We start from the raw sequence: 11,168 nt of genomic DNA, 5'->3' as shown, positions 1-11,168 counted from the left end.
CTGGCCAATTACTCTTGGGGTGTTTTGGGGTGCTGCAATTGGCAACCATTTCCCCCCTTCAAAGGAATCTTCTTATTAAAAGGCAGATTCCTCTTGATTAGGGAGGGAGGTTACTAAGCCTTTGCAGCTTTGCCTTGAAGGTGCAGACTGCTGGTGCAGGTGAGGGCCATTTGAACAGAGAAACAGAGAAGCATAGAAGCAGAATGAGTCCATGACATGCCTACCATGTGCAAGTCTGAGGAATATTAGAATGAATAATCGTTGACAAACACGGTCAGCAACAGCAAGCAAAATAAGGAGGAAAAGCACAAAATAGATAATATAAAGTTTCAAGTTTTTGTTTTTACTATGTGGGCTTCCTCTGGCCAACTACTTTTGGGGCCTTTCTCTGGAGAATGACTTTTGGGGTGATTGGGGTGCTGCAATTGGCAACATGTCCTTTTTACCTACTTCAGGGAGGGTTCCCGGAACAGGGCCTCTCCTGCAGATTTTAAGGGGCATGAGGGCATATAAGGAAAGAGATGTCCCTTCAGGTATCCCGGTCCCAAGCCGTTCAGAGCTTTATAGATTAATATCAGCACCTTGAATTGGGCCCGGACTTCAATTTGGAGCCAGTGTAGCCGATAGCGGATCAGCTTTATATGGGAATAACAACCGGCCTCCGTCAGCATCCTGGCAGCTCTGTTTTGTACCAGTTAAAGTACCTGGGCCGTTTTCAAGGGCAGCTCCATATAGAGCGCGTTACAATAATCCAGCCAGGAGGTTACAGAGCATGAATCACCGTTGCCAGGCAGTGTTGATCCACGTTTATTCAGGTATCCAGCTGATGGATCCGCCGAAGCTGGAGGAAAGCCCTCCTCGCCGCGGCGGACACCTGGCTCTCCAGGGTCAGCTCTGGGTCAAGGAGTACCCCCAAGCTGCGGACCCTGTCCTTAGAGGGAGTGCAACCCCGTCCAGAACAGGATCAAAATCACTCACCTGAAACCCAAACTGCCCACCAACAGGACCTCCATCTTACCTGGATTGAGTCTCAGTTCATTGGCCCACATCCAGCCCATTACCTCGGCCGGGCACTGCTTCAGAACATCCAATAAAAGAAACTTACCTCTGCAAAATAAGGGGCAGTGGGAAACTAGGTGTGTAATGGCAGATGAGTGAAAAGGGGATGAAATCCATAAATACTGAATTTATGTATCTCTTACGTTGGTTTTTTAAGTAATTCCAGAAGTGCTTATGTGAACCATGGAAAGCAATAATATCAACATAAAATGCAAATAAAATGAACAACATTTTAAAAGTGGGTTGAAGGCAAAAATTCAAAGGTACTTCACATTTCGGGAAAATAAAATGCAAGGGGGAAATTTTAAATCCAGCTATGGGGCTGCAAAGATGGACTGGCTCAAGGCAAACCATTTTTCCGGGAACAATCCCCCAGCAAACTGCCACCCCTTAGAGGGCCCTTCCTGCAGCTTCCACCGGCCTCCCCCCCGGTCGCCCTCTCCCATTAGGGAGCCACGCGTCTGGAGGGCGCCAGGTTGGGGAAGGCGGCTCCGAAGGCGAGCGCGCGCCTGCGTATTTCGCAAGGCCTCCGAGAGCCGAAGTCCGTCCCCGTTCGGTCGCGCCCCTCCTCTCCTGCCCCTTATTGGCGGCCGGAGGCGGGGGGCGTGGCGCGGGAGGCCCCGCCCCCGGGGGAACTACGCCTCCCAGCTCGCTCCGCGCGCTCTGTTGTCATCGCCGCTCGCCTGGCAGCGTCGCTTCGTCGCGCCCGTCCTCGGCTCCCGCTCCGCGGCCGCCGCGTCTACGCGAGACCCCCGCTTCCCCCGCGGCCTTCCCCTTCTCGCCCGCGTTTTTCTTCTCGCCCCCGACCTCGCCCCGGGCGACATGGCTCGGCCGTCCGTGCCCAGCTCGCAGAAGGCGCTGCTGCTGGAGCTGAAGGGGCTGCAGGAGGAGCCGGTGGAGGGCTTCCGAGTCAGCCTGGTGGACGAGGGGGACCTCTACAACTGGGAGGTGGCGATCTTCGGGCCGCCCAACACCCACTACGAGGGCGGCTACTTCAAGGTGAGCGGCCAGGGGCAGTTTCCGGGGAGGGGGGACCGGGGCGAGGAGCAGGGCTTGTCCCCCCGCCACCCACCCACCGTGGGTTGACGTCTCCCCCACGGGGAAAAGGGCAAGGAGGAGGAGAGGCAGGGTTGCCCCCTTCATGAAAGGATGGCTTAATCCCCCCCACCCCCCCGAGGGAAAGGAAAGGATTGGATTGGATTCTTTTCCCCCATCCTAAAAAAATGACTTAATACCCCCGTACGAAAAACAAGGGAAAAAGTATTATTTCCACACACCCCCATCAAAGACCATGACTTCATGCCTCCTTCCTATAAAAAAGACGACAAAGGATGTGTTAACCTTTCATCATAAACGAATCTCTTAATCTTGCATGACTTGTAAGGAAAGGAAGGAATTCTCATTCCTTGCCCATCACCATTTAAGAACTTACTTGCCCGCCTGTACATGCTTGCACACCACTGGTAATAATGACAGGACAAAAAAATAGGTTTTCTTAGGTTATAACTGTAATGCCAGGGAAGAATCACTGACACCGCCTCCCCGCTGCCCGAGAGAAGTAGCAGGGACAAGAAAAAGGAGTAGACTATAATCAGAACAAACTCTTTCTTTTCTCCTCCCATGCCTGCCGCCCATAAGAGGGACAAGGATAAAGGAATTGTTCTTATTTGCGCTCTAGACATATAACACCATAACCGTAAAAGAGAAACTTAACTCCCCACTGTCTGTAATAGGGGCAAAATGGCAGAAATGTTTTTCTCTACCTGCAGTTATAGCTGGAGCAGGGGGTAAGTGCTGGAGACCTGTTGAAAAATTTAAACAGAAGCCTCTATATTTGCTTTCTATTGAAATACAGCCTGACTTTTAAAATGTAGTTTTACTCAATGTGGAACACAACAAGTAACGGTAAAAATCCTTTGAGACCCATATCAAAAGTACAACATAGACAGAACAACAAACAGAAAGCATGAAAAGATCAATAGAATAATATGGTGTAGAAATGTAAATAACGGGGTGATCTTATGTATATTTCAACAGAATAAACGTCCTACAACTCCTTGTGTGCCTTTTCTGTATAATTCAGCTTCTAATAATACATCTCTGGGTAGTGCTGAGTTGCCTCTGAGCAAACATGTTTTCGAAGGTGCCCAAAAAACTCTTGTTTTCCCTTCTGACAGCATGACCTAAACTACAGGAATAATTCGTCACAATAAGAGGACTTCCGGATTACTGCAGCACCTTCCTTGTTTGCCTCATTTAGCATTGCAAGTGCCTAGAGCCTTTCTCTTTTCCTGCCACAATGGAGAATTACTAAGGCTGCAGTCCAAACTAGGAAAGGCTTTTGTAGGCGAAGCGAAGCACTCCTGGCCCCCATGATAGGAGAAGACTAGAAGGGAAGCAATGAATCCAAACTAGGTTTGGCACAGAGGAGATAAGAGCTTTCCAATCACTGGGATGGGTGCTCAGCAAAAAAAATGTATGTCTGTCTACTGATGTGTTTTCCCCTGTCCACAGTCCTTGGTTGCATCTGCACACGCTGCTAAACCATGGATTGCTGTTATCAGGATGAATCTCAGCAAGGCAAGGAAGGGTGTGGGAGCTGTAGTCCCTCAGAAAGCATCCAGCTGGGGAAGGCCTACGGAGAAGCTGGCTTCTTTCAACTTCCAGGAGTTGGGGTTAGCCACAGGTTAGGATTTGAGTGGAACCCCAACCCCTTCCTGTGGTTAATTGAAAACACAGGAAGAAACTGCCTTTCTCTGCTTTGGGGCGGTGCTGGAAAGGATGGTGTATGCCAGATCCTTGCTTTATTGTTCTGAAGCAGGGCTGCAGACAAAGGCTGGAGGGGAGGATGTGAAGCTGGACGTCAGGTATAGAGCATTGTTTTTCTGGATAACTGGTTAGTAGGTCATATGGCTGTGGGGGAAGTAAACAAACCAGCTGTTTCCCTCGAGCACATTTTGGCAGAGGAGGTCATGTTGGTTTGAGAGCCTGTTTTGCAACTCCTGGCTTCCTGCCTGTCCCTTTCTGCCTTTCCAGTCGTGAGTCAGCCTGGAGTTGTTTATGACCTGGTGCGATGCGTTGGGTGTCCGTCCCCCTCGCCCACCCGAATCGGGTAGGTTGCCTCGTGAAACAGCCCTGTGAGTTATGCCCACGCGAAACCCACCTGTCCTAAGTGGGCAGGAGCTGTGATGGCCTCTCTCTGCAGGTCTGTGTAAATAACTGCCTTTCGCGCCTCCTTGTACGTGTTGTGGTGCTGTTGCCGCAGGTGAGACGGCCGAGGCTGAGGGAGTGCCATGAGCTTGCTGCTGAAAGGAACCCAGGTCTGTCCCTGCACGTCCTCCTGGGGGACTGTCCGACTTCTCGAAGGAGCCCTGCCGGCCCGCCCTGGAGGCCAGAAAGCTCTCCTGGGCTATGGGGTGGCAAACTCCTCCTTCGAGCAGAACCCAGGGGGCCAGGCCTCCCCCAGCCCCCAGGTATCAGGGGCTTCCTGGCATTGTCCTTCCCTGCGAGCTTCTCCCGTGGGGTGTGTCACTCAGGGCAGAACCCTTACCTTGTGCCCGGAAGGGCCCTGGTTCAGCCCCCAGGTTCTTCAGGTGGGGGTGGGAAGGACCCCTTTCGTTAGGCCTGGGTAGACACTGCCACACCTGGCAATCAAGGAGTTCCTTGCCAGAAGGTGTAGTGATGCCCACACATGGAAAGTGCTGTAAACAAGAGGATTAGATTCAGAAAGGTGCATTAGCGAAGGTCCTTGATGACTGGAGATGTTCCCATACACGGGGGCAGGATGACCCTGAAGGCCAGCTGGCAGGCCGCAACCCCAGGCAGGGTGTTACGCAACAGTTCTCCCTGTCTCAAAGCTCCGTGTATCCACTCAATTGGTTTGCCTCCTCACCTCTAACGTGAGGATAGGCTGGGGCAGTGTGAAACCAGAGCAGTGCGAGACACGACCAAGCACAGGAAGAAATTAAGGAAGCTGTCTCGTGATGCCTTAGTCCATCTGTGTCAGAATCCTCTAGACCATTTGTTGTTGACGGCAGCTGGAAATCATCTGACACATCCGATATTCTTCACCCGTTGGCCTATACTGAACTCTTTGCTCATTTATAGCACTTTCATGGCCTGAAAGGGGAGAGGGAGCCAACTCTTTCTTCTAATTAACAACAGCATGGTCGCCTGGATCTGAGTCTTGCTCACCGCAGGCGACCAGGTGAGTGGATGCTGACTCGCCCAGGCAAGGCTGTGCTCCACGGGGCTGAGGTAAACCTGGGTGGTGATCGAAACTTTAACATGCTGGGATGGTTTGAGAGGAAGTCCAGCAACCAGGGTGTGTCTATGCAGACCTTTGTTTCAGTGACTCACAGTCTGCTTAATATAAAACTGACTAAGCTACGTTTTAAGGAAAGCCCCGGGCCTTGGATGAACGGGAGGCAAGAAACGAGTGCTGACTTCTGAGAGTTTGTGGGGCATCACGGCATGTGTGATCTGGCTGGTTTAGAGAATGTCCCAGGGGGCCCAGGAACAGGCAGGAGCTGTTGCCACGAGGCAAGATGAGAAGTGCACCAGAGCGTTGGAAGGTTTTCATGTTTTTATTCATGGTCTGGATTCATCTTCTACCTGGGTGGTGGCTGGAGCAGGTCATCTTGACTCCCCTGACCTTAAACAGATCCCTCCAGTTTAAGACTAAGTACGATCTTGGCTTAAACCTTGAGCAGGTGCAAGCCCTGACCCAGTAACTTGAGCACAGTGATGTTTGTGTCACAAGGCAGCGAGTCAGGGAGTGGCAGCCAGATGGGCAAAGCCGTGGGCGAGTCTAGCTGGGGAGTGCGGCTTGCTAGAAAGCATTCCCACGCCATCCAGGCTGTTTCCTCATGCTTCGACTCCCATCAAGCCCAGCCAACATGGCCAGTCTTGTCTTAAACAGTCCTAGGGAAGAAGTCGGCTAGGGCCCCAGGGCTCGATGTTGGACCTCGTTGGACCTTTGGCAACTTGGGAACTCACCGCTGTTGCCTGAGTTTTGCTTCTTTTTTTCCTCTTCCTTCCCCATACATTTTCCTTTTATGCTGTGCCTTTGAGACTATAAACCTGAGGGCAGGGAACTGGCTTGCAATTAATTTTTGAAAGCTGTTCTGGGAGCCTTTTCCTTTCTGGATGAAGAACTGGGAGCGGGGAATGCTATAGATCAACAGCCCCCAACCTTTTTGGCACCAGGGACCATTTTATGGAAGAGAATTTTTCCATGGACTGGAGAGGAGCGATGGGTTTGGGATGATTCAAGAGCATTACAGTGGTGCCTCATACTTCAAACTTAATTAGTTTCAGTTTGACTTCTGGATCATTTGAAGCATTGTTCCCCATTAGAAATAATGGAAAGTGAATTAATCCATTCCCAGACCGCAAACAATACCCATCTCAATAAACTTAAACCGTAAATACACATAATTTAAGGTAAAAATAACACAAATGCCAAGTTTATTAATTAAAACTTGAAAACAATCACTAAAACATGTAAATATGTATGGTATTGTATAACAAAATGAAAATTGCAGTTACTGCCCGAATTTTTTAGTGAGGAGTGGTGAAGCGGAAAAGGATCGTGAAGGCAGTGAGAACAATTGGGAGGGCAGGCAGTTAAAAGGGGCTGGAAAGGATCAAGGGGGCAGTGAGGAGAGTCGGGGAGGCCCGCCGTAAAAGGGCACAAACGCGACAGGAGATGAGAGGAGATGCAGCTGATGATGTTTATGCGGGGACCACACCTTTTCTCTGCCTGCGGTTCAAACTTGGAAGCGTCGTTTGAGCTTCGAAGAGATTTTAAATTTACTCTCACGTTCGCACTCTGGATCTCGCCCGCTCACCTCCTGCTGTGCGGCCTGGTTCCTAAGAGGCCACGGACTGGTACCAGCCTGTGGCCCAGGGCTTGGGGGCCCTGCTGGAAACAGATAATGCAACCCCACCCGCTTTTCTGACCAAAGTGGCCATTGGCACCTTCTGTCCCATATTCCCCAGCCACTGCTCACTGCTGCTGCTGGGAGCGACAGAAGGTGTCAGCCCAGCCACGGCTGCCGCCTCCAGGAATTCATCTAAGTCCCAGTTAAAGCTCTCCAAAATGGTTGGCCAGCACTTCTTCTTGTGGAAACGAGTGCCGGCGTTTAATTCCAGGCCTCTCGAGGAAGCCTGTCCTTTCACTCGTCCTGAATCCCTGACCGGTCAGCTCCCTGGGGTGGCCCCACTGAGGTTCAGGGGTCATGAGGGAGGCGGGAAAGCGTCTCTCCCCACCGTCCCCACCTGTCTTCCAGGCTCAGCCATCTCCGCTGTCGTTCCGCTTCCTCAGAGGCAGGGCGGGTGGTCTCAACCGGTGCCGTGGAGCGCCAGGTCATCCCCCGCCTGGCGCTGCCCCCTTAACCGTCCTCCTTTCCCGCAGGCTCGTCTCAGGTTCCCCGTTGACTACCCCTATTCGCCACCTGCCTTCAGGTTCCTGACCAAAATGTGGCACCCGAACATCTACGAGGTACGTCCCGGAGAGCGAGACGCAGCCTGCCTCGCCCTGCTCCCATGCACCTGCTTCACCCTTCCCAGCCCAGGGCCTGCTGGGCCTGTTGCACTGCAACACCCATGAGCCCCAGACAGGGCAGGGCTGTAGCGGGTGAGCAAGCCCCCGCTCAGCAGGCGGAATGGCCCAAGCTCAGTTCCTAACAGCACGTCCAGGGAGGGCAAGAGAAACTGCCGGAAGCCCCGTAGAGCCGGGGCTGCAGGCAGCACGGACGCCGCTGGCCCAGCGCCCCGCGTTCCTGTGCTCACCAGGAGGTCACCTCGACAGGAAGGGCGTTCCACAGCGTTTCGTGGGGTTACCACTGGGAAGACCCCTTTTCGTTTTTGCGCCGAACTGACCGAGTTTAATGGTTGCCACCAAGAAGGGCCCTTGCCCACCGTGCATGGCAGGAGGCCCAGGGAAGAAGCTAGGGCCTTCCAGCAGATCTCTGGGCGATTTTGAGTAGGTAGACAAGGATTTAAGATTTAGAAATGTTTTCGGGCAGCAGTGACTAATGCCCTGCCCTCCCCAAATTAGAAAGCTTGGGGAAAGCCCGCGTTTCGTGAGCTGGCCATCTCTGGCACACAGAATAAACTCTGGGGCCTCCAGTCCGTCAGGCTGAAGTTCAAACAAATATTTGCATGCTTTTGAATTAACAAAAGCAAAAGTACGCTAGATGACTCTCCTCGATCGTTGGGCTTAGGCAGGATTAGAGGTGTGAAGGCGATTTATTTATTATTTCAGGCTACATGATGCCACGTTGCCCCGCATTGGCTCCCTGGGGCTTTGACCCTTGCATTCTTGCATCACTGTCACATTCTCATGATACGTCCTTAAAAAAAAGAAAAAATGGCAACTTGTCTCTTTCTAGACGGGAGATGTTTGCATCTCCATTTTACATCCCCCTGTGGACGACCCGCAAAGCGGAGAGCTGCCCTCGGAGAGGTGGAACCCGACGCAGAACGTGAGGTGAGCACCCCTCCTTCCCCTTCCCCCCTGCTTCCCATGCGGGTGGCGACAGGGCCTGCCACCCCCCAGCTCCCCCTTGGACTACTCATCTGACTGATCACTAAATTACCAACGGCCAGCAGCAGCTTCTGTCCCGACCAAGCAGGTGCCCACGCCGCCGCCATGTGTGTCTGTAGCCAGCCGTGGGCCCTGCATTCAGAGGGAGAGCCAGCGATTTCTGCCTTGCCTTGCCTTGCCTTTCCGTTGGACACAAGAGTACCTTCCCGAGCGTGTCTCACCTCTGCCCAGGACAAACTGGAACAAGAAGGCAGGGGGTGTCTTCCCACCAGGCAGCCATGTACACCCAGACAATGAAGCTCACAAGCCTAAAACTTGGCTCGCGTTCTCTCTGGGCTTCTGGGCTCTGCACCCCGGGTTCTTTTGTCTCGAAAGCACGTTAATTAATTTTAAGAACTGGAATGCCTCTATGTGGTTGGAGCCTGTAATAACACCTTCAGCCAGGAGGGGGAAGACTTCACAAACCAACAGGGAGCTTTGCAGTGTATACAGTGGAGGGGGGGGGACCAAGGATGATAAAGGCCTGCCCCCCCCCCCGGCTGTGGGACGGCCCCACGCCACCCTCCCTCTGGTGCTCCAGGCAGAGCCATGCCCAGGTTGGGCTTCTTTCAAGCATGGCAGGTGCAGCATGGCCAACTCCGGCCAGCAGGAAACTCTGCTGGAAGGCTTCGCTGTCACACCTGGGGTGCTTCCAGCAGGAGCCAGCCTGGGCCATTTTGCCCGTATGCAAAACCCCTGGGCCCAGAGTATGGTCCAAAGGCACTCTGGGCATCCACCACGCTGAAGCTAAGCAGGTCTGGGGGTGGAGTGAGCTTGGAGGGGAGACTCCCAGGACCGTTCGGGGTGGTGAGCTCTGAGGGCGAGATTCCATTTCAGAGAAGACCTTGGGTGACAGAGAGGGCTGAAAAGGAACAAAGAGAGGCAAGTCCGAAATCCCCAGCGTTAATTCTTGTGCGGCCTTTCAGAATGAGGAGGAAGATCCACCCCAGTGCTAGGAAACCCACCGCACAGTGGGGGCGGGTGGCCAGGAGAAGGGTTTGCGCCACCATCCTGACACCTCTTCCTCTCTCTCCTCCTGGGTGTCTTTCCTCCCGGATCAGGACCATCCTCCTGAGCGTGATCTCCCTTCTCAACGAGCCGAACACCTTTTCCCCAGCGAACGTCGACGCCTCCGTGATGTACAGGAAGTGGAAGGAGAGCAAAGGGAACGATCAGGAATACACGGACCTCATCAGGTGGGTGGGCTGGCCGGGGGCGTGGGGGGAGAACCTGGGGGGAGAACCGTGATGGAGGTGTTCGTGGCCCTTTCCATGCCTCCTTGGCGCACTGAGGCGTGTCTCCGTCCCCCTCCAGGAAGCAAGTCCTGGGCACCAAGGTGGATGCCGAGCGGGATGGCATCAAAGTCCCGACGACGCTGGCGGAGTACTGCATCAAGACGAAGACGCCCACGCCAGACGAAGGGTCCGATCTTTTCTATGATGAGTACTATGAGGACGATGAGATGGACGAGGAGGAGGAAGACAGCTGCTACGGGGACGAGGAGGACTCGGGCAATGAGGAATCTTGACAAGGGACCCCCTCCTGGCCCTCTCCTCCCCCCCTTCCTCCGCCCCTTCCCCTCCACTGCCCCCTCCTGCCATTGCTGCTGCTGCTCCTGGTGGCGGCAATAAACTCTCTCGTTTACTTGAACCCAGGATGCAACCGGCTGAGACGTGGAACCCTTTCTGGCCCCAATATGAAAATAAGTCAGAATGAATCGAAAAAACTCTACCTCAAGAGGGAGACGGGGCTTCTGCTTGGCACAGTGGGTAGTGGGGAGGGCATTTGTGGGGGGCTGGGGTGGGTTGGCAGTTCTGGAATCCCCTTTATCTTTTGTGTTGTTTTTACTTCAGGATTTCCCCCCCTTTTTGTTGAAATTGAGACAGTGGGAGGGAAGGGGCAGCCACTCCCTCAGCTCCGCCTTGAGCCGCCAGTTGCAGCCCAATCGGTCCTCCCAGCTGCATGAGGAAAGCTTCCGAGGAACCAAACACAGCACTTAGGTTTGTTTGCTTAGGAATATCGTACACACCTTACCCTGGGAGAATCCTCTGCACAGTGAGGATTGCCAATGTTTCGCTCACTCGAGCCAGCTCATTCTCTCTGCAAAACCACACCAATCCGGGAGCTTCGGGCGGTGGGGTCCCTTTGGGTTTGACACCTCAGTCATGGTTACTGCCTCTGGAGGGCAAATATTCCAACCTCGACTTCCCCTCGATACCTCCTTGCTTGCCCAGCTTCCCCCGTTTGCCTGCCTGTCTCTGGAGCAGGGTTTGCTTGCACCGTGGCAGTGTGCTTTTGCGCTCCTGGGGGCAGGAGGAACTCTTCAAAAGAGCTTGGGGGGCGGGGGGTTTGTGGGCAGAAAAGAATAGTTTAGTGCAATTGGTAGAAAGAGGAGGGAGGCTGTTTTGAAGTCAGCAGCAGGTGAGATGTTTTTTGCTTTGTGGTTTTGTTCTGTCTGTTTGTTGTTTGTTTTTCCTTGTTTTGAAACTATTTAATAAAAGGACATACTTGGAAAGGA

At 53.2% G+C, this 11,168-nt stretch overlaps 1 protein-coding gene across 2 annotated transcripts; it reads left to right on the top strand.

Annotated features, from left to right (window-relative positions):
* The first annotated feature begins 1,755 nt into the window (after positions 1-1,755).
* Positions 1,756-11,168, top strand: CDC34 (cell division cycle 34, ubiqiutin conjugating enzyme). Of its 2 annotated transcripts, XM_044455991.1 has the most exons (5): positions 1,756-2,058; positions 7,478-7,564; positions 8,457-8,554; positions 9,712-9,846; positions 9,965-11,168. In XM_044455991.1, the coding sequence occupies exons 1-5, from the start codon at positions 1,882-1,884 to the stop codon at positions 10,176-10,178; spliced, it is 711 nt and encodes a 236-aa protein (XP_044311926.1). In that variant the 5' UTR covers positions 1,756-1,881; the 3' UTR covers positions 10,179-11,168. The 2 variants fall into 2 exon arrangements, with proteins under 2 accessions (XP_044311926.1, XP_044311927.1); XM_044455992.1 differs by lacking the exon at positions 7,478-7,564.

This window comes from Varanus komodoensis, unplaced genomic scaffold (assembly GCF_004798865.1).
Source record: "Varanus komodoensis strain SLA01 unplaced genomic scaffold, ASM479886v1 scaffold80, whole genome shotgun sequence".
NCBI lineage: Eukaryota > Metazoa > Chordata > Lepidosauria > Squamata > Varanidae > Varanus > Varanus komodoensis.
Note: the sequence above shows the minus strand (reverse complement) of the source record. Positions and strands in the feature narration are given on the sequence as shown.

Excerpts from the sequence above, each read along its gene's own strand:
- CDC34 (XM_044455991.1), top strand. The coding sequence starts at position 1,882 with ATGGCTCGGCCGTCCGTGCCCAGCTCGCAGAAGGCGCTGCTGCTGGAG. Across the intron at positions 2,059-7,477 it reads ACGAGGGCGGCTACTTCAAG|GCTCGTCTCAGGTTCCCCGT; the intron begins GTGAGCGGCCAG and ends CCTTTCCCGCAG. Across the intron at positions 9,847-9,964 it reads GAATACACGGACCTCATCAG|GAAGCAAGTCCTGGGCACCA; the intron begins GTGGGTGGGCTG and ends GTCCCCCTCCAG.